The sequence below is a fragment of the Chrysemys picta genome, chromosome 20, assembly GCF_011386835.1.
Source record: "Chrysemys picta bellii isolate R12L10 chromosome 20, ASM1138683v2, whole genome shotgun sequence".
NCBI classification, from domain to species: Eukaryota; Metazoa; Chordata; order Testudines; family Emydidae; genus Chrysemys; species Chrysemys picta.
In genome coordinates this window covers 12,836,168-12,863,873 of record NC_088810.1, presented here as the reverse complement: position 1 = coordinate 12,863,873, position 27,706 = coordinate 12,836,168, and the positions used below count along the sequence as shown (strand labels likewise).

Sequence of the window (27,706 nt, the reverse complement as noted above, 5' to 3'; positions counted from 1 at the left end):
ACCTAGGGAGGTGGTGGAATCTCCTTCCTTAGAGGTTTTGAAGGTCCGTCTTGACAAAGCACTGGCTGGCATGATTTAGTTGGGGTTGGTCCTGCTTTGAGGAGGGGGTTGGACTAGATGACCTCCGGAGATCTCTTCCAACCCTGATCTTCTATGATCATATACAGGGTTTGTAGTTTGGTTCAGTGGCTCTAGGCACCTCTACTATACAAATTGTCCTAGCACCCCTGCTCTCTGGGTATGTCTACATGGCATTTTGGGGCAAGCAGTATCAAGCCTCCCAGCCCAGTTGACTTTTGTGAACAGGGGCTGCTAACAGGGAGTTTCGCAAGGGAGTTCTCCAGGTGAAGGAGGAGCAATACAGCACCCTTTTGGGGTAAGTGACTGTCTGTAGTGTGTGTTTGTTTGTGTTTGAGGGTTACTTGCTGTGTGCTGAGCTTGTGTTTGTCAGTCTGTTTGTTTGTTTTGGTTGTTTGAAGGACCTTGTGCTGTGGCTGGCAGTTGGAAGCTGTGAGCTTCAAAGGAAGGTTTGAAAGCTAGAAGCCTCTGGTAAGTGGCTGAGCCTTAATCAGTGGGCGGGGCATTCATACAGGCCAGGGCTTTATAAAGCAGCGCACAAGCGACCAGGGGCTGCTAACAGGGAGTTTCGCAAGGGAGTTCTCCAGGTGAAGGAGGAGCAATACAGCACCCTTTTGGGGTAAGTGACTGTCTGTAGTGTGTAGGGGCTGCTAACAGGGAGTTTCGCAAGAGAGTTTGGAAGGGAGCGAGGGTCCCTTGCCAGTTCTATCTGTTTTCTCTTTATTCCCCTTTGAACCTATAACCAACTACATTCAAAACTTCTTGCTTAAACAACCCTTTCAGCAGACAGGCGGCTGCAGACGGGAGTTTGACAGAGGGAGGCTTACGATGGTTAGGAAGACCCGCAACACCTGTGCCAGCACTGCTTCTGTCTCCTCCACCTGTGCCTGTAGCCAGACAGAGTGCCTGAGCATGGATGCTTCTACCCAGATCCTGGTGTGGTTTTGCAGAGACTGTAACTTGCAATTTCCACTTACTGATATCCAGGCTGGGGGGACCATCCAATGTGAGAGGTGCCTGCTGGTGGAATCTCTCAGGCAGCAGGTGGGAGAGCTACAGGAGGAGGTGGCTAGGTTGAGGAGCATCCGAATCCACGAGCAATTCCTCGACAGTGTCCATGTGGAGACAGCTGAGGTAGCTGTCCCAGTACACAGGACTGCTGATACACCACTGGTGGAGGAGGAGATGGCTCAGGGTGGACACTGGCAGCTGGTTACTTCTGGCAGCAGGCAGTGCTCCACCCCTGCTCCAAACCCTCCTGCCGTGGTAATAGGTAACCGTTATGCTCTTCTTGATACAGGAAAGAAGGAATCACTCCCTACAGTAAAGGAGGAGAAGCCTCGTACCCCTAAGGCTGGGAGGTCTGCTGCCACCACTGCGAATAGGAAACGTAGGGTAGTGGTGGTCGGAGACTCTCTGCTGAGGGGGACGGAGGCGCCCATCTGTCGCCCTCACATTTCATCTCGGGAGGTATGCTGCCTGCCGGGAGCCCGTATCCGAGACGTTACGGAGGCATTGTCGAGGATTATCCACCCCTCTGACTACTACCCCATGCTACTCATCCATGTGGGCACAAATGATACTGCGTGGTGTGACACTGAGCGAATCAAGAGTGACTACAGGGCTCTGGGAGTACGGGTGAAGGAGTTTGGAGCACAGGTGGTATTCTCTTCAATTCTTCCTGTCAAAGGTAGGGGCCCGGGCAGAGACAGATGCATCATGGAGGTGAATGCCTGGCTGCGAAGATGGTGTCGCCAGGAGGGCTTTGGCTTCCTAGACCACGGGATGCTATTCGAGGAAGGACTGCTAGGCAGAGATGGCGTTCACCTTTCGAGGAGAGGAAAGACCCTATTTGGACACAGACTGGCTAACCTAGTGAGGAGGGCTTTAAACTAGGTTCGACGGGGACAGGTGAGCAAAGCCCACAGGTAAGCGGGGAACATGGAGACCGGGGAGATGGGTCGGAAACGAAAGGGAGTGTGGGCTATATTGTCAGAGAGAAAGGAGGGTCAGGACAAAACTGGGAGGAAAGATCAAACCAGTATCTTAGATGCCTATATACAAATGCGAGAAGTATGGGGAATAAGCAGGAAGAACTGGAAGTGCTAATAAATAAATACAACTATGACATTGTTGGCATCACTGAAACTTGGTGGGATAATACACATGATTGGAATGTTGGTGTGGATGGGTACAGCTTGCTCAGGAAGGATAGACAGGGGAAAAAGGGAGGAGGTGTTGCCTTATATATTAAAAATGTATACACTTGGACTGAGGTAGAGATGGACATAGGAGACGGAAGTGTTGAGAGTCTCTGGGTTAGGCTAAAAGGGGTAAAAAACAAGGGAGATGTCATGCTAGGAGTCTACTACAGGCCACCTAACCAGGTGGAAGAGGTGGATGAGGCTTTTTTTAAGCAACTAACAAAATCATCCAAAGCCCAAGATTTGGTGGTGATGGGGGACTTCAACTATCCGGATATATGTTGGGAAAATAACACAGCGGGGCACAGACTATCCAACAAATTCTTGGACTGCATTGGAGACAACTTTTTATTTCAGAAGGTTGAAAAAGCTACTAGGGGGGAAGCTGTTCTAGACTTGATTTTAACAAATAGGGAGGAACTCGTTGAGAATTTGAAAGTAGAAAGCAGCCTGGGTGAAAGTGATCATGAAATCATAGAATTTGCAATTCTAAGGAAGGGTAGAAGGGAGAACAGCAAAATAGAGAAAATGGATTTCAGGAAGGCAGATTTTGGTAAGCTCAGAGAGCTGATAGGTAAGGTCCCATGGGAATCAAGACTGAGGGGAAAAACAACTGAGGAGAGTTGGCAGTTTTTCAAAGGGACACTATTAAGGGCCCAAAAGCAAGCTATTCCGCTGGTTAGGAAAGATAGAAAATGTGGCAAAAGACCACCTTGGCTTAACCACGAGATCTTGCATGATCTAAAAAATAAAAAGGAGTCATATAAAAAATGGAAACTAGGACAGATTACAAAGGATGAATATAGGCAAACAACACAGGAATGCAGGGGCAAGATTAGAAAGGCAAAGGCACAAAATGAGCTCAAACTAGCTACGGGAATAAAGGGAAACAAGAAGACTTTTTATCAATACATTAGAAGCAAGAGGAAGACCAAAGACAGGGTAGGCCCACTGCTTAGTGAAGAAGGAGAAACAGTAACAGGAAACTTGGAAATGGCAGAGATGCTTAATGACTTCTTTGTTTCGGTCTTCACCGAGAAGTCTGAAGGAATGCCTAACATAGTGAATGCTAATGGGAAGGGAGTAGGTTTAGCAGATAAAATAAAAAAAGAACAAGTTAAAAATCACTTAGAAAAGTTAGATGCCTGCAAGTCACCAGGGCCTGATGAAATGCATCCTAGAATACTCAAGGAGATAATAGAGGAGGTATCTGAGCCTCTAGCTATTATCTTTGGAAAATCATGGGAGACGGGAGAGATTCCAGAAGACTGGAAAAGGGCAAATATAGTGCCCATCTATAAAAAGGGAAATAAAAACAACCCAGGAAACTACAGACCAGTTAGTTTAACTTCTGTGCCAGGGAAGATAATGGAGCAAGTAATTAAGGAAATCATCTGCAAACACTTGGAAGGTGGTAAGGTGATAGGGAACAGCCAGCATGGATTTGTGAAGAACAAATCAGGTCAAACCAATCTGATAGCTTTCTTTGATAGGATAACGAGCCTTGTGGATAAGGGTGAAGCTGTGGATGTGGTATACCTAGACTTTAGTAAGGCATTTGATACAGTCTCGCATGATACTCTTATCGATAAACTAGGCAAATACAATTTAGATGGGGCTACTATAAGGTGGGTGCATAACTGGCTGGATAACCGTACTCAGAGAGTTGTTATTAATGGTTCCCAATCCTGCTGGAAAGGCATAACGAGTGGGGTACCGCAGGGGTCTGTTTTGGGACCGGCGCTGTTCAATATCTTCATCAACGACTTAGATATTGGCATAGAAAGTACGCTTATTAAGTTTGCGGATGATACCAAACTGGGAGGGATTGCAACTGCTTTGGAGGACAGGGTCATAATTCAAAATGATCTGGACAAATTGGAGAAATGGGCTGAGGTAAACAGGGATGAAGTTTAACAAAGACAAATGCAAAGTGCTCCACCTAGGAAGGAACAATCAATTTCACACATACAGAATGGGAAGAGACTGTCTAGGAAGGAGTACGGCAGAAAGGGATCTAGGGGTTATAGTGGACCACAAGCTAAATATGAGTCAACAGTGTGATGCTGTTGCAAAAAAGGCAAACATGATTCTGGGGATGTATTAACAGGTGTGTTGTGAGCAAGACACGAGAAGTCATTCTTCCGCTCTACTCAGCTCTAGTTAGGCCTCAGCTGGAGTATTGTGTCCAGTTCTGGGCACCGCATTTTAAAAAAGATGGAGAAATTGGAGCGGGTCCAGAGAAGAGCAACAAGAATGATTAAAGGTCTTGAGAACATGACCTATGAAGGAAGGCTGAAAGAATTGGGTTTGTTTAGTTTGGGAAAGAGAAGACTGAGAGGGGACATGATAGCAGTTTTCAGGTATTTAAAAGGGTGTCATAAGGAGGAGGGAGAAAACTTGTTCACCTTAGCCTCTAAGGATAGAACCAGAAGCAATGGGTTTAAACTGCAGCAAGGGAGGTCTAGTTTGGACATTAGGAAAAAGTTCCTAACTGTCAGGGTGGTTAAACATTGGAATAAATTGCCTAGGGAGGTTGTGGAATCTCCATCTCTGGAGATATTTAAGAGTAGGTTAGATAAATGTCTATCAGGGATGGTCTAGACAGTATTTGGTCCTGCCATGCGGGCAGGGGACTGGACTCGATGACCTCTCGAGGTCCCTTCCAGTCCTAGAATCTATGAATCTATGACAGACTTGAGCTAGTGGTGCTTGCGGTAGTGCTTTAAAAATAGCTGTGTAGACTGTGTTTTGAATTTGTGGCTTAGTCTCTGAAGCCTAGGGAGAGCGGTGGGCTTTCTAGTCCACTCTGTCCCCACCCATGACTCCAAACATGTTGGGAAATGGTGTCAGAGGTCTCTAGTAGCCATTAGCCATAGGGTAGGACCCTTAAAGGCTTAGTCCAGAGTTCCAGGAGCTGGCAAACTCCAAGTGGGGTTACAATAAGTTTCCACAGAGATGCAGTGGCAAAGACAGCATAAGCAATCCTTGGATGTATAAGCAAAGGCATATCAAGTAGACATAAGTAGGTATTATTACCACTATATAAATATATGACATCAGGGAGACAATTACTGGATTCTGTGCGCATTTCTGGTGTCCACAGTTCAAAAAGGATGTTGGAAAATTGAAAAGTGATCAGAAGAGAGATTCAGAAATGATTCACAGTCTGGAAAACCTGCCTGACATGAGATACTAAAGAAGTTCAATCTTTTTAGTTTAACAAAGGGAAAGTTCAGAGGTAACTTGATCACAGTCTACAAGTAGCTACGTGGGAAAAATATTTGATAATAGAAGGTTCTTTAATCTAACAGAAAAAGACATAACAAGATCCAGTGCCTGGAGGTTGAAGGTAGATGAATACAGACTGTAAATATGGTGTAAATTAACCAGTGGAACACCTTGCCTAGAGATGTGAATTCTCACTCAAAGTCTCTAAATGAAGATTGATGTCTTTTACTCCTGGAGGAGCTCTGCACAAAAAAATTAAAAATTATGTGCACAATATTTTAAAATTCTGCATATTTTATTTGTCAAAATAGCACAATATAATCAACCCTGTTTCGAGTATTTTGGTAATTTATTTCAAAATACCGATCAGCAAGTATTTCTATAACAATACAGACAAAAAAAATTAAGAAAATGTTTTTTCACAAATAGATTCCTTAGTAGGCATATTAATACAGAACTTTGAGTAATAATTAATTTAAAATACAATACAGAACTGTATTTCCTGCACCCTCAGAAGCAGTGCAAAGGCTTGGGGGAATCAGGGGTAATAGAGGAGCTGAGGGAGAGGGAAGTAAATTGCTGAGAAGAAACCTGGGAGTGAACCTGTTGTTGGGTGTGGGTGGGAGAAGTATGGAATGGGGTGCATGGAGGTTTGAGGGGGAGGGATTGTTAGGGAGTTGGGGAGCCTCCCCCACCCAGACCCTGGCTGGCCCCTAGCCTCTCCCTTTCAGTCAGGCACATGTGTCCCTGCACCCCCCACCCCTCATTCTGCAAGGCATATTTGCGCATGTCCCTATGTGGCTCTGGGAATGAACCAGGGAGAGACTAAGGGTTGGGGAGAGTTCGGAGTGTTGGCAGGTGGGGAATGGGTTCATTTGTTGATGTTCTAGTGCTTATTTGCTAAGTTGAACCCTTTCCTTCCCCAGATCCCATTTTTCTGTTCCAATGAACTCCCGCTTTGTTCTATTGTTATTTTGGGGTGTGGCATTTCTTTGCTGGGGTTTGTGTTGATGCACTTTATTGTTTCCTGTGTACTAGGTCTTATGCTCCTTGCCAGCAGTGGTAGCATTACTCATTTTCCCAAGGGACAATGCCCCTTGTGTCTCAGGCACAGTGAGGTGTCACTTTAGGTGGAGGCACCAGGCATCACAAGAAAGAACCTGGGACCCAGCCCACGTGACATGAGGGGAGAAGCCACTGTAAGTAGCAAGCACCAGGGAGGAGGCTTGTGCACACCCTGGGGGAGGGACTACATTATGTTCCACTAGTTACCCATCACGATCCCTAACTAGTTTTCAGTTGCCGCTTTCCAAAATACAATCCCCTATTCTATAAGAGTGATCTACATTCTTTGTTCCTAGATGTATGTGTCACAGATCTAGTTGGGTGTCCCCATGCTGGCCTCTCACTGGACTCCTGTAAGGGGAATCCAAGCCTCTGGATTCCTGGATGGATTTTTCAAGCCTCCAGAACCTGAATAGAGTCCAGTACCTGCCCCTGTCTTACGGTCTCTAGAATTCTGTTGGGGTGCAGACCTACACAGTTCCTTCTGAGAACTGGAACCAACTGGCCAGCTACCTAACCCCCTCTGGGCACAGCACTGACCCTTCCAACTCTCCCATACTTAAACCCACCCTCTTTCAGAATTCCTCCGCCCAGGTGTGAAGTTTCTGGTTTATGAGTTTAACTCTCTGAGGGGACATTGTAACAATTGTGAAGCATGCAGCCTACAGAGACACTTTGCCCAGAATATAACACAATTGCTCTTTTACTTAATTGTATAAAGTACAAGAGAGTATAGAGCTCAGACAAAACAAAACACTATACTCTACAGGCATTTCCCTGCCTTAGTTTCCGCAACACTCCAAGGCGTTCTGTGGGCTGGGGTGAAAGTACTTCAGAGACCTTCTGTTTCAGTGCATGGCTTGTGGGCTGGAGCAAGGGGCCTTCTTCCCCCTAGATCAGCTTGCTTGCCTCCTTTGCCTTGCCCAGTCTGACCCTTTCCTTCTTTCTGCCCCCTCTGTCCCTGTGTTACTTGCTATTTGTCTTTTGCCCTCCTCTTCCCCCCTCCCCTTCACAGGGATAAGATAAAATTGGTATTCCAAGGCTACAGTTACTCTTTATCATTCTGTTGTGACCAAAGTACCCTCATTAAAAGATAAGTACCTTCCTACTAGTTTAAAGCCCTACTGAGGAGAGCTTTAAACTAGGTTCACCGGGGGAAGGAGACCAAAGCCCTGAGGTAAGTGGGGAAGTGGGATACCGGGAGGAAGCAGGAGCAGGAGAGCGCAAGAGAGGAAGACTCCTACCTCATACTGAGAAAGCAGGACAATCAGCGAGTTATCTAAGTGTCTATACACAAATGCAAGAAGCCTGGGAAACAAGCAGGAAGAACTAGAAGTCCTGCCACAGTCAAGGAACTATTTTGTGATTGGAATAACAGAGACTTGGTAGAATAACTCACATGACTGGAGTACTGTCATGGATGGATATAAATTATTCAGGAAGGACAGGCAGGACAGAAAGGGTGGTGGAATTGCATTGTATGTAAGAGAGCAGTATGACAGCTCAGAGCTCTAGTATGAAACTGAGAAAAACCTGAGAGTCTCTGGATTAAGTTTAGAAGTGTGAGCAACAAGGGTGATGTCGTAGTGGGAGTCTGCTATAGACCACCAGACCAGGGGGATGAGGTGTACAAGGCTTTCTTCAGACAACTAACAGAAATTACTAGATCACAGGCCCAGGTTCTCATGGGAGACTTCAATCACCCCGATATCTGCTGGGAGAGCAATACAGCGGCGCACAGAGAATCCAGGAAATTTTTGGAAAGTGTAGGGGACAATTTCCTGGTGCAAGTGCTGGAGGAACCAACTAGGGGCAGAGCTCTTCTTGACATGCTGCTCACAAACAGGGAAGAATTAGTAGGGGAAGCAAAAGTGGATGGGAACCTGGGAGGCAGTGACCATGAGATGGTCGAGTTCAGGATCCTGACACAAGGAAGAAAGGAAAGCAGCAGAGTACGGACCCTGAACTTCAGAAAAGTAGACTTTTACTCCCTCAGGGAACTGATGGGCAGGATCCCCTGGGAGAATAACATGAAGGGGAAAGGAGTCTAGGAGAGCTGGCTGTATTTTAAAGAATCCTTATTGAGGTTGCAGGAACAAACCATCCCGATGTGTAGAAAGCATAGTAAATATGGCAGGCAACCAGCTTGGCTTAACAGTGAAATCCTTGTTGATCTTAAACACAAAAAAGAAGCTTACAAGAAGTGGAAGATTGGACAAATGACCAGGGCGGAGTATAAAAATATTGCTCAGGCATGCAGGAGTGAAATCAGGAAGGCAAAATCACACTTGGAGTTGCAGCTAGAAAGAGATGTTCAGAGTAACAAGAAGGGTTTTTTCAGGTATGTTAGCAACAAGAAGAAAGTCAAGGAAAGTGTGGGCCCCTTACTGAATGAGGGAGGAAACCTAGTGTCCGAGGATGTGGAAAAAGCTAATGTACTCAATGCTTTTTTTTTGCCTCTGTCTTCACGAACAAAGTCAGCTCCCAGACTACTGCACTGGGCAGCACAGTATGGGGAGGAGGTGACCAACCGTCTCTGGAGAACGAGGTGGTTCAGGACTATTTAGAAAAGTTGGACGAGCAAAAGTCCATGGGGCCGGATGCACCGCATCCGAGGGTGCTAAACGAGTTAGCAGATGTAATTGCAGAGCCATTGGCCTTTATCTTTGAAAACTCATGGCGATCGGGGGAGGTCCCAGATGACTGGAAAAAGGCTAATGTAGTGCCAATCTTTAAAAAAGGGAAGAAGGAGGATTTGGGGAACTACAGGCCAGTCAGCCTCACCTCAGTCTCTGGAAAAATCATGGAGCAGGTCCTCAAGGAATCAATTCTGAACCACTTAGAGGAGAGGAACAGTCAGCATGGATTCACCAAGGGCAAATCATGCCTGACTAACCTTAATTGCCTTCTATGATGAGATAACTGGCTGTGTGCATGAGGGGAAAGCAGTGGATGTCTTATTCCTTGACTTTAGCAAAGCTTTTGATATGGTCTCCCACAGTATTCTTGCCAGCAAGTTAAAAAAAGTATGGGAAAGCTGGCTAGATCATCGGGCTCAATGGGTAGTGATCAATGGCTCCATGTCTACTTGGCTGCCAGTATCAAGCGGAGTGCTCCAAGGGTTGGTCCTGGGGCTGGTTTTGTTCAATATCTTCATTAATGATTTGGAGGATGGCGTGGATTGCACCCTCAGCAAGTTTGCAGATGACACTAAACTGGGAGGAGTGGTAGATACACCGGAGGGTAGAGATAGGATACAGAGGGACCTAGACAAATTAGAGGATTGGTCCAAAAGAAATCTGATGAGGTTCAACAGGGACAAGTGCAGAGTCCTGCACTTAGGACGGAAGAATCCCATGCACTGCTACAGACTAGGGACCGAATGGCTAGGCAGCAGTTCTGCAGAAAAGGACCTAGTGGACAAGAAGCTGGATATGAGTCAACAGTGTGCCCTTGTTGCCAAAAAGACTAACAGCATTTTGGGCTGTATAAGTAGAAGCATTACCATCAGATTGAGGGACGTGATCATTCCCCTCTATTCGGCATTGGTGAGGCCTCATCTGGAGTACTGTGTCCAGTTTTGGGCCCCGCAGTACAAGAAGGATGTGGAAAAATTGGAAAGAGTACAGAAGAGGGCAACAAAAATTATTAGGGGGCTGGAGCACATGACTTATGAGGAAAGGCTGAGGGAACTGGGATTGTTTAGTCTGCAGAAGAGAAGAATGAGGGGGGTATTGGATAGCGGCCTTCAACTATCTGAAAAGGCGTTCCAAAGAGGATGGATCTAGACTGTTCTCAGTGGTACTAGATGACCGAACAAGGAGTAATGGTCTCAAGTTGCAGTGCGGGAGGTTTAGGTTGGATATTAGGAAAACCTTTTTCACTATGAGGATGATGAAGCACTGGAATGGGTTACCTAGGGAGGTGATGGGATCTCCTTCCTCAGAGGTTTTTAAGGCTCAGCCCTGGCTGGGATGATTTAGTTGGGGATTGGTCCTGCTGTGAGCAGGGGGTTGGACTAGATGACCTCCTGAGGTCCCTTCCAACCCTGATATTCTATGATTCTATCATCCTCAGTATGAGAAAGACCAAGCCAAGCTTTTCTGGCTGGTAAGGCATGGTGGATACACAGAGACCTGAAGAAGAACTCTGTGTAAGTTTGAAAACTTGTCTCTCTCACCATACAGAGATGCATTAAAAGATATTTCCTCACCCACCTTGTCTCTCTGCACATACAGAGATGCATTCATGATACAGCAATTTTAATTTATCAGGGTGTGATGCAAAGATCAAATTTCTAGACATCATAAATGACTGCTTCTTGGAGCAGTTAGTTTTGGAACCCACAAGGGGAGAGGCAATTCTTGATTTAGTCCTAAGAGAAGCACAGGATCTGGTGCAAAAGGTTAATATAGCTGAACCACTACATAATAGCAACCATATTATAATTAAATTTAGCATCCTTGTAGGGGGAAAAATACTTCAAAAAAAACAACAACACCACAGTAATATTTATCTTTTAAAAGGGGAACTATACAAGAATGAGGGTGCTAATTAGATGGAAATTAAAAAGAACAGTAACAAGGGTAAACTGCCTGCAAGCAGCATGGAGACTACTTTAAAACACCATAATAGAGACTCAGACTAAACGTTTACTCCAAATCAAAAAAGACAGTAGGAGGATCAAAAGAATGCCACCATGGCTAAACAGCAGAGTAATGGAGGCCATTAGAGGTCAAAAGGCATCCTTTAAAATTTGGCCATCAGATCCTAAGGAGGAAAATAGGAAAGAGCACAAATTCTGGCAAGTAAAATATAAAAGTACAATAAGGTAAGCCAAGAAATAATTTGAGAAGCAACTTGGTAAAGATGCAAAAACTAACAGTAAATAATAATAATAAGTACATCAGAAGGGAGAAGCCTGCCAAGCGGATGAATCTAGATGAGAAAGGTGTTAAAGGATCTAAATTAATTCTTTTCATTGGTCTTCAATGCAGAGGATGTGGGGGAGATACCCTCATCAGAGCAGTTCTTTTTGGGTGACAAATCTGAAGTACTGTCCCAAACTGAGATGTCAGTAGAGGAGGTTTTGGAACAAAATGATAAACTAAATAGTACTAAGTCACCAAGATCAGATGGTATTAACCCAAGAGTTCTGAAGGAACTCACATGAAATGGCAGCACTACTAACTAGTATATAACCTATCACTGAAATCAGCTTCTGTACCAGATGACTCTAGGGTAGCTATCGTAAAGCCATTTTTTTTAAAAGGGCTGCAGAGGACAGGGCTTGTGGGAGGATTCCCCTCAAGTTGATGGTTCCAGTATGGGTCCAATGGAAGGACGTACTGGGACTTGTAGGCTTGGGGTTAGCCAAACAGTGATGCAATCTGCCCTAGTGGGCAAGATGATGAACCCAGAGGGAATGATTTGCTTGGAGTGTGTACAGGGAGGTGTGAAGCCGTACCCCAGTAGATGACTAGAACTGACAGTGCAGACCTAGACTGATTCAATTATCATAGCGCTACTTGATAAATTAGCATACCCCGTGATAACTGACTGAGACTGGTCTTCCTTTTGGCAAATTAGTAACAACAAGACCAATGCTGCAGCTGAGCCCCGTGACAAGCCCTGGCCCATGGACACCATAGACCTTGCAGGCCTAGGGGACTGTGAAGATCCAAAGGAGATGTCGTCCCAGGAATCACCTTGAGGACCTACTGCAAGGGGGAAACTTCACCCAAGAACAGCGAGAGGAAGCAATGCTTAGTCACACCTATGAACAAGTGGCATCTGTGAATGCAGAGGCAATGGACTCCTAGCACCTGAGACATCCCAAAAATTCTTTAAGGTAGCCACAACAGTATCATATTTCTCATCCGGAACAGGAAAAGTGTTGAATATATGCTGCTGTTCTGCTACAAGGCAGTGAATAAGCACAGCATGGTGTGGAAAATTCTCTATCATTAATTGTAAGGCCATAGCTCTCAAACACTGTAATCCAAGCATTAAAACAATTGGAGGCTGACCTGGGCTTTGAAGAAAGGGTGCAGGTGGATTCAAGGCAAAGAGGGCCATTTCTGCTGTCAGTTTGTGGGGCAGTGGACACCAGGAGTGAAAGAATGAAATCCAACAAGGTTTTTATTAAGACAACAATTGTGTAACTCCAGAAGCATTTGTAGTACCAGCACCCATGATGTGCACCCACTTACACTTCCTACTTCTAAACTTAAAGCATGCTAGCATGCAATCCTGGATCTAGCGACATCACGATGATGTGAGCAGGTCAGGCTGGAGAGATGGAGTTAGCTGGGCTGAGGGGATCTCACAAAGGGATAAGTAGCACCCATGTGTGCAGACCTTCGACTGTGGTTATGCTTTGCTCTAAATGCTTTGTATCTTTGAGGAATGAATAAATTATTTGTTTTGAAGAAGCTATTTTGGAGTCAATTTAGTCAACTGCTGTCACAGGCACCCAATAGGGGCCCTGGCAGAGTCTAAACCCAGTGGGACCTGCTGAATTAGTCACTGTTGGCAGCCAGGGGCTGGAACCCAGATCTTGGTCTGATAAGTGGTGCATTGTGGAGAAGTGAAGTCCAGAGGCCTGACACCTGAGGGGCTGTACCCCCAAGAGATGAGACAGCGGTGCAGCTCCCCGTGACTGTGAAACATACACTAAGAACTGGCCAGCTGATAGATCTCAAAAGATGTTTATAAATGGGGAAATGTTTCCAGTGGGAACCTACAGGAATTTGGTCTTGGCCTAAAGCTATCAGAAGGTTTTTAGCAATGAGCTGGAAGAAAACAAAACAAACAATTTTTGTAAACATTGCAGAGACCCCAAAAGTTTGTGAAGTGGGAAATAATAATGACAGGTAAGTTATATAGAACAATCGGGTAAGCTGAACTTATTTGAACAAACAGTGTTTCAATACAGCCAAATGAAAGGCCATATATCTCTGATCAAAGAATATCTGTTACACATCCAGGATGGCGGACTGTATCATAGAAGGCAGTGAACCAAATGCAGGTGAAGCTCCCAGTGCGGTGCTATGACTAAGAAACTCAAGGCTAATTCTGAGATGGATAAGCAGGGAAATATCAAGTAGAAGCAGAGAGGTGGTATTACCTCTGAATACAGCATTAGTGAGACCATTACTGGATGCTGCATGCCAGTCGGCAGTGCATACTTCAAAAAAGATGTTAAAAAATGGGAAAGGGTTCAGAAAAAAAGCTACATGGCTGATTTGAGGCCTGGAAAACCTGCCTTACAAAGTTCAGTGCATTTAATTTACCAAAGACATTTAGAGGTGACTTAATCATGGTCTGCAAATACCTACATAGGGAAGAGCTTTCTGATAGTAATCAGGCTCTTAGGGAAGCTGAAGCTAGATAAATTCAGCCTGGAAGTAAGGCAGATGTGTAACAGTGAGGGTAATTACCCATCGGAACAACTTTAATAGGGATGTGGTGGATTCTCCATCACTTGGAGTCTTTACATCGAGAATGGACTTTTCTTTCTAAAAGACAAACTCTAGCCCAGGCAGAAATAATGGGCTTGGTACAAGAATTGATGAGTGATCAGAAAGGTTCAGAAAAGGGCAACAAAAATGATCAGGGGTATGGAACAGCTGCCATATGAGGAGAGCTGAACTTTTCAGCTTGGAAAACAGACGACTGGTGGGGGATATGATAGAGATCTATAAAATCATGACTGGTGTGGAGGAAGTAAATAAGAAAGTGTTCTTTACTCCTTTTCATAACACAAGAACTAGGGGTCACCAGATGAAATTAATAGGCAGCATGTTTAAAACAAACAAAGGTAAGTATTTCTTCACACAACGCACATTCAACCTGTGGAACTCCTTGCCAGAGGATGTTGTGAAGGCCAAGACTATAACAGGGTTCAAAAAAGAACTAGATAAATTCATGGAGGATAGGTCCATCAATGGCTATTAGCCAGGATGGGTAGGGATGGTGTCCCTAGCTTTGGATTGCCAGAGGCTGGGAATGGGCGATGGGATGGATCACTTGATTATTACCTGTTCTGTTCATTCCTTCTAGGGCACCTGCCATTGGCCACTGTCAGAAGACAGGATACTGGGCTAGATGGACCTTTGGTCTTACCCAATATGGCCACTCTTATGCTATGTACTGCTATACCAGAACTCAGCCTGGATGATCGGAATGGTTCCTTCGTGCCTTAAAATTTATGTCTCTATATGCAAAAAAGTTACTCTTGTGACTTTAGTGCTCTAGCATTCCTGCCCTCACACCCACCTCTCCTCTGGATACATTTCACATCCTCTGCTAAGGCTAATTGTATACATGAGTGCTCAAGACCCTGGAAGCAATTTTAGAAGTAAACACCATATGACAAAGTTCCTCCTCTATCTTGGTGGGTCCTGCGCTTATTGGCGGATTTTCTTGCCTCAGAGATTCACCATGTGGGTTGGGGAACAGCCCAGAGACCTTCCCCTCTGGAAGAACCCACAGTCCAGGTCAATTGGGAAGTTTGGGGGGAACCTGGGCCCGCCCTCTACTCCGGGTTCCAGCCCAGGGCCCTGTGGACTGCAGCTGTCTATAGTGCCTCCTGTAACAGCTGCATGACAGCTACAACTCCCTGGGCTACTTCCCCATGGCCTCCTCCAAACACCTTCCTTATTCTTCCTTCCTTCCTTATTCTCACCACAGGACCTTCCTCCTGGTGTCTGATAACACTTGTACTCAGTCCTCCAGCAGCTCACCCTCAGCTCCTTGCATGTCTTGCTCCCAGCTCCTCACACTCCCACCACAAACTGAAGTGAGCTCCTTCTAAAACCCAGGTGCCCTGATTAGCCTGCCTTAATTGATTCTAGCAGCTGCTTCTTAATTGGCTCCAGGTGTTCTAATTAGCCTGCCTGTCTTAACTGGTTCTAGCAGGTTCCTGATTACTCTAGTGCAGCCCCTGCCCTGGTCACTCAGGGAATAGAAAACTACTCATCCAGTGACCAGTATATTTGCCCTCTGCCAGACTCCTGTAGCCTGAAGTGTTTGCACACTCAGATCCACGTCTTCCGCCTCCAGGCCCTGCAGAGGCTCCTTTATGGTGCAGGTAGTCCAGCGCGGAGCGTAATGGCGCACACCTTCCTGCGCCGCTTCCGAGGGCTCCGATATGACCGGCAGCTCTTTTGTCTCCATCCAAGAGGTCTTCCGCGAGACCTCTCCAGGCTGCCAGTCTTCTACCAGGACCTCCTCCAGACCTGGAAACTGTTCTCAGTGACCAGGTCTGTGGCGGCCACCGTGGGGGCAGATCTCCTCGCGGAGCCCCTGCTACACAACCCCCAGCTCCATGTGCAGGTGGCGGAGTCCCCCATGGTGCGCCAGAGGTTGATCCTGGCAGAAGTCACCAAAGTCGGAGACCTCCTGGACTACGACCAGGGAGACTGGCTGGATCCCCTGACGCTCGCTCAGCGCATGGGGCTCTCCAGACCTCGTATTCCCCGGCGCGTGCTTCAGGAGGTGAGGGCCGCTTTGCCGCCCGCTGCTCGGGACTATCTCGACCGGGTCCTGCGAGAGGGCACGCCCCGCCCACCCTCCACTCCGAGCCCTCCAGACCTTTTCATCGGGCCCCTGCCCCGTAGACCCAATCAGGCCCCCCTCCCCCGTCCCTTCGCCATGAGCCGGCTGCACGATTTGCAGCCGGTTCTGTTCCGGACCGCGCCAAGGAAACATCTATACACGCTCGTGCTCCATGTTCTTCATGTCCTCACCCTCGCGTCCCGCCCCGATACGAAGTGGCGGGACCTCCTGCCACCTCTGGAGGGTGAGGAGCCCCGGTGGGCCAGCCTTTATTCTACTCTGATCCCGAAGCCCACCGGGGACATCAGTTGGAGGCTCCTTCACGGAGCCGTGAGCACAGGCGTGTACTTGGCGCGGTTTACCCCTATCCCAGACACCTGCCCCTTTTGCGGCGTGAGGGAAACCCTGGCACATGTTTACCTAGAGTGCGCCAGGCTGCAGCCCCTATTCCGGCTCCTCAAGGATATTTTGTTATGATTTTGGTTGCACTTTTCCCCTCACCTTTTTATTTATGCACTCCCTATCCGTCGCCCCACAAAGTCACGGGACCTCCTGGTCAACCTCCTCCTGGCCCTAGCAAAACTGGCCATCTATAAAACCAGGGAGAGGAGGTTGGCTGATGGAGTCTCCTGTGACGGTGGGGCCTATTTCCGGTCCTCCGTTCGTTCACGTATCCGGGCAGAGTTCCTCTGGGCGGCGTCCACTGGCCCCCTTGACACCTTCGAGGAGCAGTGGGCGCTGTCCAGGGTTCTCTGCTCGGTGTCCCTGTCAGGTTCCCTTCTTTTGACCCTTTGACCTCACTCCTGTCCCTGTTCTTTTATTAGTTGTCCCCTGTAATTTTTTGGTCTCCAGGCCCTGTGGATCCCCCCTTAGGCTGGGGGGGATCCTTTAGCAGTGGGCGGGCTTCGCCCAATAGGACCAGACTCCTGTACCCCACTGGTCTGGGTCTGTCACAACCAGGAAATGAGGAGAAACCAAGATCAGCTGGAAATAACCCTGTGGCAAAATTCCCACTGCTCAGTCACTTAGAGTGAAAAGAGAATGTCCAATATTTCACCACAACTAAAGAGTTCGTAACAAATGTTATTTCAATGATGAAGCATCCCTTTGCAGGCCCAATTCCCTTTGCTGACATGGCCACCATTGTTTTATCTCTGCAAATGTGTTTTGATCTCACATTGTACCAGTTCCCTGTCTGAATGCTGGTAGAAAAACCCCACTGTCCGTGTGTGTGTGCTGCCCTTTAATTAAAATGTCAGTAGCTCTAATACAATGGAACGAGGTAACATGCATTGCCTTATGCTTTTGCTAATAGATCATTATTGCTAATAGATAACCGGGCAGCACCCACATAAACACATCAATGGTGAAAAACGCAGATGGCCTAAAACTAATGCTAACTGCACTCCCTTGCTCCAATTAGTTCCCACCACAACAGAACTGAAGCAGAGATGAACCACAGAACTCAGTATGTACAAATATGTGGGTGGAGAGCTGGAACACAGCATAAATTCAATGTTGTGTGCAGTGTAATTGTAGCCATGTTGGTCCCAGGATATCAGAGAGACAAGGTGGGTGAGGCAATAACTTTTATTTTGGACCAACTTCAGCTGGTGAGAGAGACAAGCTTTTGAGCTGCACAGAGCACTGTAGAAGAGCTGAAGAAGAGCTCTGTGTAAGCTCAAAAGCTTGTCTCACTCACCAACAGAAGTTGGTCCAATAAAAGCTATTACCTAACCCACGTTGTCTCTCAAAAATCCCATGTCCTTACACCTCTTCAGACTCAGAGCCAGACTCTTCGGGCTCAGGTCACAGATGGAATGAGTTTGTGGGTCTCTGAACCTACTGCTTTTAAATCTTATAAAACTGCCCCAGACTGTGGGCTGATACAGCACTACCAATGGACTGAAGGGTTAAATAGTGGAGGGAGAAGCTTGTTCTTACTAAGCTGCCTTGGGAGAACTGTGTGCAGGCCCAAGAGATGCAGCACTTGCCTGCAGTGCATGTTATTCTAGTCCCTGATGGGAACCAGAAAAAAACATCCAATTCACAGTCAATTACTCATAATTCTATTAAATAAAACAGTGTAATCCATCCTACAAATCCAGGGACATGGACTCATAGAGAATGATGCCAGAGCTGGGTTTTGAACACATAGTAGCTTTCTGTCTATAGTTATTCCCAGGCAAAGAGGTAAAGGTTGTAAATAGCTATGCTCTAATTGAGGCAGTGTTGTTTATTTACATCTTTTTCTATTCTTAACTTCACTTCTAAGCACACTGAAAAATTTTGCAACTGAGCCCTGCTCTGAGGGGCATCACTCATTTTAGTCCCAAAGTTACCTACACGCCAGACAAACTTGGTGTCCCCTCACTTCTGTTGTTAAAAATTTACATAAAGAATCATGAAACTGAGGCTATAGAAAGAGTCATTTAAACTAATGAATGAACTCCACAGCATGCTACAGTCTCTGCATTAATCACTGGATGCCTTTTGTTTCAAGCCTTTGTCCCATATTTGGGCACTGGCAGGCTGAGTGTATGGATGAAACTCCCTGCAGTAAGGTCCATTGCAAACAACACAGCCACAGCGGCAGACTGATCATCCCCCACCAGGCTGTGTTAATAAAGTGCCTGCGGCATTGTCACCCAGACAGGGCTCTAATAGACATGCAAAATAAATGGTTGGGTCTTTACTGAATTATGAACTGGAATTACTGAGCTTGTGTTTAACAACATGCATAAAAGAGGAAGGTCACCATCAGTCAACTTCCCAAAGGCTGCCTGGTATCTCAAATGCCTACAGTCTGTCTCCAACTCATCACCAGACCACCAAGGAAATGTTGTCACCACTCTTGGACACTTGAAATGGCCACAGCTGGGTGCCCAAATATCGAACACCAGAGTCAGGCCAGCCTGCAACATAACATCCACTCCTGTTAATGCAACTCCTTCCCGCATACACACACCTCCTTCATAGAATATCAGGTTTGGAAGGGACCTCAGGAGGTCATCTAGTCCAACCCCCTGCTCAAAGCAGGTCCAATCCCCAACTAAATCATTTTGGGCTGTATAAGTAGGGGCATTGCCAGCAGATCGAGGGATGTGATCATTCTCGTCTATTTGACATTGGTGAGGCCTCATTTGGAGTTCTGTGTCCAGTTTTGGGCCCCACACTACAAGGAGGATGTGGAAAAATTGGAAAGAGTCCTGCGGAGGGCAACAAAAATGATTAGGGGGCTGGAGCACATGACTTATGAGGAGAGGCTGAGGGAACTGGAATTGTTTAGTCTACAGAAGAGAAGAATGAGGGGGGATTTGATAGCTGCTTTCAACTACCTGAAAGGGGGTTCCAAACAGGGCCGGCTCTAGGTTTTTTGCCGCCCCAAGCAAAAAACATTTTGGCTGCCCCCCACCCCAGCCCTGGGCTCCCCCCCCGCTCCTTGCTGCCGCAGCCCTGGGCTCTGCCCCCTAACCTGCACCCTCCTGCTGTCCCAGCCCTGGGTCACTGGTAACTCGTGCCCAGGGCGGGTGATTCAGCAGAAATTTTGGATGTGCACAGAACACAGACAGGATTGGTTCCCATATGGTTACAGAACTGCAGTAAAGTGGAACAATTTTCAGCTTGTGTGATTGGAGGATGTCTGGATGCATATTATGAGACTGTCCTACAGAAATGAGGAAAAGTTGAGGCGCCTTTATTATTCTTTTGTTCCACTCTTTGTTTCTATAGGGAATTTGCCAATGCAATATCACTGTCTTCCTTTTAAACAAATAAAACTAAAAAAAAAAAAAAAAAGCAATGGCTGTTGAAAATTCCAGTCCTAAAAATCACTGGGAAGCATTTCTTCCTCAATGTTATCCTACTTTTTCTTCAGCAAGTTACAGTGGATCAGTATATTTGATTTGGCAGAAATGAAGTAACAGCTGCCCAAATGGAGCTTGAGCACTCCTGAATTTTGAGGGTGTTCACATCTGGAAGGCAGGTGCTAGATTCCCTTTCTGAATATTAGCTATATCTGGAAAGGAAAAGTCAATTTCTGCTTCCATGGCTCAGAAATAGACATCCTCCTACGTGCCTGGTACTGTATCTAAAGCTGCCCAGGTTGTCTAGCAGAGCCTCCCCTCCCTTACTTTTCATTTTAAAGTCTAGTGGGATCCACGTACCTCCCTTGCTAGGCTTCAGATAGAGAGGTGCACTGTCCCTTTAGTCCACCCAATTCCTTCTTTGGGGGCTGCAAGGTGAGGTCACACCAGTATCCCTAATCCAGTCTGGGGAAGTCTTCTGAAGGGGGTATCTGGGGCAAAGCCTTCTACTCCTTGGGCTGGGCAGACTTGTCCCCCACTGACAGTGCCACCCCGTTCTAGCAGCCAGCTCTCCATTCACAGCAAGCTGCAGCATGGCTCAGCTACCTCCCTCCCTCCCCCTCCCTTTCCTGTTGATAGCTGCCAAGGGATTGCTGGGAAATGTAGTTCTTTCCCTGCTCCAGGGCTGGCTCTATAGGCAGGGAGCTAGGCAAGGAACTACAGCTCCCAGGGTCCCATGGGTTCTCCGCTTCTGCAGCGTTGCTAGAGGGGAGGAAGTGAGTTTAAAAAAAAAAAAGGATGGCCAAAATGCTGCCCCCTGCAAATATGCTGCCCCAAGCACCTGCTTGTTTTGCTGGTGCCTAGAGCCAGCCCTGGTTCCAAAGAGGATGGATCTAGACTGTTCTCAGTGGTAGCAGATGACAAAACAAGGAGGAATGGTCTCAAGTTGCAGTGGGGGAGGTTTAGTTTGGATATTAGGAAAAACTTTTTCACTAGGAGGGTGGTGAAGCACTGGAATGGGTTACCTAGGGAGGTCGTGGAATCTTCTTCCTTAGAGGTTTTTAAGGTCAGGCTTGAGAAAGCCCTGGCTGCGATGATTTAGTTGGGGATTGGTCCTGCTTTGAGCAGGGGGTTGGACTAGATGACCTCCTGAGGTCCCTTACAAACCCTGATATTCTATGATTCTATGACTCATATCCAGCTTCTTGTCCACTGTAACCCCTAGGTCCTTTTCTGCAGAACTGTTGCCTAGCCATTCGGTCCCTAGTCTGTAGCAGTGCATGGGATCCTTCCATCCTAAGTGCAGGACTCTGCACTTGTCCATGTTGAACCTCATCAGATTTCTTTTGGCCCAATCCTCTAATTTGTTTAGGTCCCTCTGTATCCTATCCCTACCCTCCAGCGTATCTACCACTCCTCCCAGTTTAGTGTCATCTGCAAACTTGCTGAGGGTGAACATCCTCCAGATCAATGAAGATATTGAACAAAACTGGCCCCAGGGCCGACCTTTGGGGCACTCCGCTTGATACCGGCTGCCAACTAGACATGGAGCCATTGATCACTACCCGTTGAGCCCTATGATCTAGCCAGCTTTCTATCCACCTTATAGACCATTCATCCAGCCCATACTTCTTTAACTTGCTGGCAAGAATACTGTGGGAGACTGTATCAAAAGCTTTGCTAAAGTCAAGGAATAACACGTCCACTGCTTTCTCCTCATCCACAGAACCAGTTATCTCATCATAGAAGGCAATTAGGTTAGTCAGGCATGACTTGTCCTTGGTGAATCCATGCTGACTGTTCCTGATTACTTTCCTCTCCTCTATGCACTTCAGAATTGATTCCTTGAGGACCTGCTCCATGATTTTTCCAGAGACAGAGGTGAGGCTGACTGGCCTGTAGTTCCCTGGATCCTCCTTCTTCCCTTTTTTAAAGATGGGCACTACATTAGCCTTTTTCCGGTCATCCAGGACCTCCCCTGATCGCCGTGAGTTTTCAAAGATAATGGCCAATGGCTCTGCAATCACATCCGCCAACTCCTTTAGCACCCTCGGATGCAGCACATCCGGCCCCATGGGCTTGTGCTCGTCCAGCTTTTCTAAATAGTCCTGAACCACTTCTTTCTCCAGAGAGGGCTGGTCACCTCCTCCCCATGCTGTGCTGCCCAGTGCAGTAGTCTGGGAGCTGACCTTGTTTGTGAAGACAGAGGCAAAAAAAGCATTGAATACATTAGCTTTTTCCACATCCTCTGTCACTAGGTTTCCTCCCTCATTCAGTAAGGGGCCCACACTTTCCTCTTGTTGCTAACATACCTGAAGAAACCCTTCTTGTTACTCTTACCATGTCTTGTTAGCTGCAACTCTAAGTGTCATTTGGCCTTCCTGATTTCACTCCTGCATGCCGGAGCAATATTTTTATACTCCTCCCTGGTCATTTGTCCAATCTTCCACTTCTTGTAAGCTTCTTTTTTGTGTTTAAGATCAACAAGGATTTCACTGTTAAGCCAAGCTGGTTGCCTGCCATATTTACTATTCTTTCTACACATCGGGATGGTTTGTTCCTGCAACCTCAATAAGGATTCTTTAAAATACAGCCAGCCCTCCTGGACTCCTTTCCCCCTCATGTTATTCTTCTTGCAAGGATCTCACCTCTCTAAGGGTATGTCTACACTACGGGATTAATCCAAATTTAGATAATTCGGATTTGAGAAACAGGTTGTATAAAGTCGAAATGAGTGCGGCCACACTAGCACATTAATTCGGTGGTGTGCGTCCAAGTACCGGGGCTAGCGTCGATTTCTGCACCGTTGCACTGTGGGTAGCAATTCCATAGCTATCCCATAGTTCCCGCAGTCTCCCGCGCCCATTGGGATTGTGGGTTAAGATCCCAGTGCCTGATGGGACAAAAAACATCGTCGCAGGTGGTTCTGGGTACAGCCTCACTTCCTCCCTCCCTCCCTCCCTGCATGAAAGCAACGGACGGCAGACAACCATTTTCACGCCTTTTTTCCTGGGTGGGTGAACACTGCAGACTCCATACCACGGCAAGCATGGAGCCCGCTGAGGTCAAGACAGCACTCATGAATATTGTAAACACCTCGCGCGTTCTCGTGGAGTTTATGCTCAGCCAGGACCAGAAAAACGAGGAGAGGAGGCAGCGGCGGCGGCAGCGCAGCGACAAGCATGATGAGGACATGGACACGGACACGGACACAGAATTCTGTGAAACCACGGGCCCCGGTGCTTTGGAGATCATGTTGTTAATGGGGCAGATTCTATCCATGGAACGCCGATTCTGGGCAAGGGAAACAAGCACAGACTGGTGGGACCGCATAGTGTTGCAGGTCTGGGACGATTCCCAGTGGCTGCGGAACTTTCGCATGCGTAAGGGCACTTTCATGGAACTTTGTGACTTGCTGTCCCCTGCCCTGAAACGCCAGAATACCAAGATGAGAGCAGCCCTCACAGTTGAGAAGCGCGTGGCGATAGCCCTGTGGAAGCTTGCAACGCCAGACAGCTACCGGTCAGTCGGGAATCAATTTGGAGTGGGCAAATCTACTGTGGGGGCTGCTGTGATGCAAGTAGCCAAAGCAATCACTCAGGTGCTGCTACGAAAGTTTGTGACTCTGGGAAATGTGCAGGCTATAGTGGATGGTTTTGCTGCAATGGGATTCCCTAACTGTGGTGGGGCAATAGACGGAACCCATATCCCTATCTTGGCACCGGAGCACCAAGCCACCGAGTACATAAACCGCAAGGGGTACTTTTCCATGGTGCTGCAAGCACTTGTGGATCACAAGGGACGTTTCACCAACATCAACGCGGGCTGGGCGGGAAGGGTTCATGACGCTCGCGTCTTCAGGAACACTACTCTGTTTAAAGGGCTGCAGCAAGGGACTTACTTTCCGGACCAGAAAATAACCGTTGGGGATGTTGAAATGCCCATAGTTATTCTTGGGGACCCAGCCTACCCCTTAATGCCATGGCTCATGAAGCCATACACAGGCAGCCTGGACAGGAGTCAGGAGCTGTTTAACTACAGGCTAAGCAAGTGCAGAATGGTGGTAGAATGTGCATTTGGCCGTTTAAAAGGCCGCTGGAGATCATTATTGACTCGCTCTGACCTCAGCCAAAGAAATCTCCCCATTGTTATTTCTGCTTGCTGTGTGCTCCACAATCTCTGTGAAAGTAAGGGGGAGACCTTTATGGCGGGGTGGGAGGCTGAGGCAAATCGCCTGGCTGCTGATTACGCGCAGCCAGACACCAGGGCGATTAGAAGATCACACCAGGAAGCGGTGTGCATCAGAGAAGCTTTAAAAACCAGTTTCATGACTGGCCAGGCTACAGTGTGAAATATCTGTTTGTTTCTCCTTCATGAAAACCCGCCCCCTTTATTGACTGATTTTCTGTAAGGAACCCACCCTGCCCCTTCCCCCAGCTTTCTTTCAAACCAAATAAAGTCACTATCATTTAAAAATCATTTATTCTTTATTAATAGATTAGAAAAAGAGGGAGGGAACCCGGGTGGTATTTGGGAGGAGGATTGCTGGGAAGGAAAAAGCCACAAAGAAAAGGTTAAAAAAATGACAGCCTTTTGCTTGGGCTGTCTACTGGGGTGGAATGGGAAGGTGTACGGAGCCTCCCCCCCCGCGTTCTTACACGTCTAGGTTAGGAGGATACGGAACATGGGGAGGGGGGAGGGTGGAACAGGGGCTGAAGCGGCAGTCTGTTTTCCAGCAGCCGTTCCTGAACCTCCACCAGACGCCGGAGCAGCCCCAGCGTTGCATCCTTCATCCTCTGGTCTTCCTGCCGCCATCTCTCATCTCGATCGTCTCTCCTCTCCTCACGTTGGTCCCTCCTGTCCTCACGTTCACTGACTTCTTTCCTATACTTTGAAACTGTTTCCTTCCACTCATTCAGATGAGCTCTGTCACTCCTGCTGGATTGCATAATTTCCGAAAACATCTCGTCTCGCGTCTTCTTCTTACGACGCCTTATCTGTGATAACCTTCGGGATGGAGGAGGGAGGCTTGAGGAATTTGCAGCTGCTGTAGGGAGGGGAAAAAAGAGAGAATTGTTTTAAAAGCTACATTTTGCAGAACAATGCTTATACTCTTTCATGGTGACCAACACTGTTCACATTACATAGCACATGTGATTTCTGTGCAAGGTCGCATTTTGCCTCTTAATGCTGAGTGCCTGTGGCTTTGCTGCTAGAGATCACAGGTCTGGGCAACAGAATTCGGCTTGCATGCGGCCATGGTAAGCTTCTGCGCCGTGCTTTCCCACATACCAAGCATAGCTTGTAGAGTGCTGCAGAAGCCTGGCCAATCTCAGCCAGTTGGGGGGGGGGCAGTGTGGTGGGGCTTGTCTGGGCCCCTTCAGGCACGTAGAGTGCTGCGGTTTTTCTGTTAACATTCAGCAGCACCAGAAAACAAACTAACCCCCCCCCCTCGCCATGAATTCTCTGGGATGATCACGGTACCCCTCCCCCCACCGCGTGGCTGGTATCAGGGAATATCCCTGCAGGCACCAAACTACCCCCCCCCCCGCCGCCGCCCCCCCCCCTCACCATGAATTCTCTGGGATGATCACGGTACCCTCCCCCCACCGCGTGGCTGGTATCAGGGAAGATCCCTGCAGGCACCAAACTACCCCCCCCGCCGCCGCCCCCCCCCCCCCCGCCATGAATTCTCTGGGATGATCACGGTACCCTCCCCCCACCGCGTGGCTGGTAACAGGGAAGATCCCTGCTAGCCAAACGCGAAAAACTCAGGGCCAATTTCCCATCTGCGCTTGGCTAACTGCAGGGAAGGATTTATTTTCCGCCACAGGCAAACAGCCCAGTAGGAACGGCCACCTCTGTCCCCTTAATTAAGTTCCCATATTTCAACCAGGTTACCAGGAGTGATATCACTCTCCTGAGGATTACACAACAAGATAAAGAACGGATGTTGCTTGAATGCCAGCAAACACCGGGACCATACGCTGCCAGGCTTTGTCAGGCAATGATACCAGATTACTTGCTGCAAGCATGGCGTGGTCAAGTGTCCTACCATGGAGGAGGGAATAAAGATGCACTGCCCAGAAACCTTCTGGCAAGGCTTTCGGAGTACCTCCAGGAGAGCTTCATTGAGATGTCCCTGGAGGATTTCCGCTCCATCCCCAGACACGTTAACAGACTTTTCCAGTAGCTACAGACTTTTCCAGTAGCTGAACTGACCGCGAATGCAAAGTCAGGCAAAGTAATCATTAAAAACCGTTTGCTTTTAAAACAAGTTTTATATTTTAAAAGGTAAACTCACCTGAGGTCCCTTCCATGGGGTCAGAGTCTTGGGTACTGGCTTGGGAGGCTTGGGAGGGTACTTCAGTCGGGGTGATAAAAAGATCCTGGCTGTTGGGGAGAAGGGAGTGCTGTGTGCTCTCTGCAAGCTCATCCTCCTCCTCCTCCTCCTCCTCTACCCCATCGGCAGAATCCTCAGGCGTCGAGACTATCCCCGACCCAGAATCCACGAACAAAGGTGGGGTAGTGGTGGCAGCCCCCCCTAGAATTGCATGCAGCTCGGCGTAGTAGCGGCATGTCCGCGGCTCTGACCCGGAGCGACCGTTTGCCTCCTTTGTTTTTTGATAGGCTTGTCTGAGCTCCTTGACCTTCACGCGGCACTGCTCAGAGTCCCTATTGTGGCCTCTCTCCATCATGCCCTTGGAAATTTTTTCAAAAGTTTTTGCATTTCGTCTTTTAGAACGAAGTTCTGCAAGCACTGAATCCTCTCCCCATACAGCGATCAGATCCAGTACCTCCCTCACAGTCCATGCTGGTGCTCTTTTTCGATTATCAGCCTGCATGGTTACCTGTGCTGATGAGGTATCTGTGGTCACCTGTGCTCTCCACGCTGGGCAAACAGGAAATGAAGTTCAAATGTTCGCGGGGCTTTTCCTGTCTACCTGGCCAGTGCATCCGAGTTCAGATTGCTGTCCAGAGCGGTCACAATGATGCACTGTGGGATAGCTCCCGGAGGCCAATACCATCGAATTGCGGCCACACTAACCCTAATTCGAATTGCTAAAATCGATTTTGGCGCTACTCCGCTCGTTGGGGTGGAGTACAGAAATCGATTTAAAGGGCCCTTTACATCGAATTAAATAGCGTCGTTGTGTGGACGGTTACAGGGTTAATTCGAATTAAAGCTGATAAATCCGAATTAAAGTCGTAGTGTAGACCAGGCCTAAGAGGACCCCAGCCTAACCCTGCTATGTCAGCTCACTAAAATACTAGTACACTGAGCTCCCGGGCTCGGTGGGAGGCAGGGGAGAGGATTAGTTGTTTGGTGGGATTAGAGGGCAAGTACTGGGTGTGGAGAGGTACAGTGGGTCTGTGAGAGCTCAGCTGGATGGATGTTGGCCCTAAATTGCTGTTTTGTGTTATGTGACTCTACCTGAGTGGGGCCCGTTTTTTAAAAATGGCATGAAATAAACAAGAATAAAAAAAAGAGGTTACAACTGTCCTGGGGCAAAGAATGAGTCAGACCCCCCCCCCCAACACCACCCATTTGGGTCGGGCACTAAGTGCAGGATTCATTTGAGCTGCCTGCAGAACCATGCTCAGACGCTGCCCCCCAACTTCCTGGCAGACTGTGCCTGTCAGAAGCAGGTGTCATCTGAGTGGTGTGTGCACAGAGGGTCAGTTATTGTATTGACTGTACATGGAACGATAATGAAATGTGCCTAATTCCTGTACTCTGCTGCCACCATGTGGCTATTA

General features: G+C 47.5%; 2 protein-coding genes across 3 annotated transcripts; one reads left to right on the top strand and one right to left on the bottom strand.

Moving 5' to 3' along the window:
* Nucleotides 1-306: 306 nt before the first annotated feature.
* On the top strand, nucleotides 307-13,031 carry LOC135976814 (uncharacterized). Of its 2 annotated transcripts, XR_010594116.1 has the most exons (3): nucleotides 307-697; nucleotides 1,379-2,006; nucleotides 12,168-13,031. XR_010594116.1 is itself a non-coding variant. In XM_065574429.1 (2 exons), the coding sequence occupies exon 1, from the start codon at nucleotides 907-909 to the stop codon at nucleotides 1,972-1,974; it is 1,068 nt and encodes a 355-aa protein (XP_065430501.1). In that variant the 5' UTR covers nucleotides 780-906; the 3' UTR covers nucleotides 1,975-2,006; nucleotides 12,168-13,028. The 2 variants fall into 2 exon arrangements, 1 of the variants encoding a protein (XP_065430501.1); XM_065574429.1 differs by lacking the exon at nucleotides 307-697 and having other exon boundaries at nucleotides 780-2,006; nucleotides 12,168-13,028.
* An 11,382-nt stretch (nucleotides 13,032-24,413) lies between these two features.
* On the bottom strand, nucleotides 24,414-27,198 carry LOC135976812 (myb/SANT-like DNA-binding domain-containing protein 2). The gene is made up of 2 exons (XM_065574426.1): nucleotides 26,250-27,198; nucleotides 24,414-24,992 (listed from the first exon to the last, which is right to left on the bottom strand). Exons 1-2 carry the CDS (start codon nucleotides 26,788-26,790, stop codon nucleotides 24,613-24,615), a joined length of 921 nt encoding a protein of 306 aa, XP_065430498.1. The 5' UTR covers nucleotides 26,791-27,198; the 3' UTR covers nucleotides 24,414-24,612.
* Nucleotides 27,199-27,706: the final 508 nt, after the last annotated feature.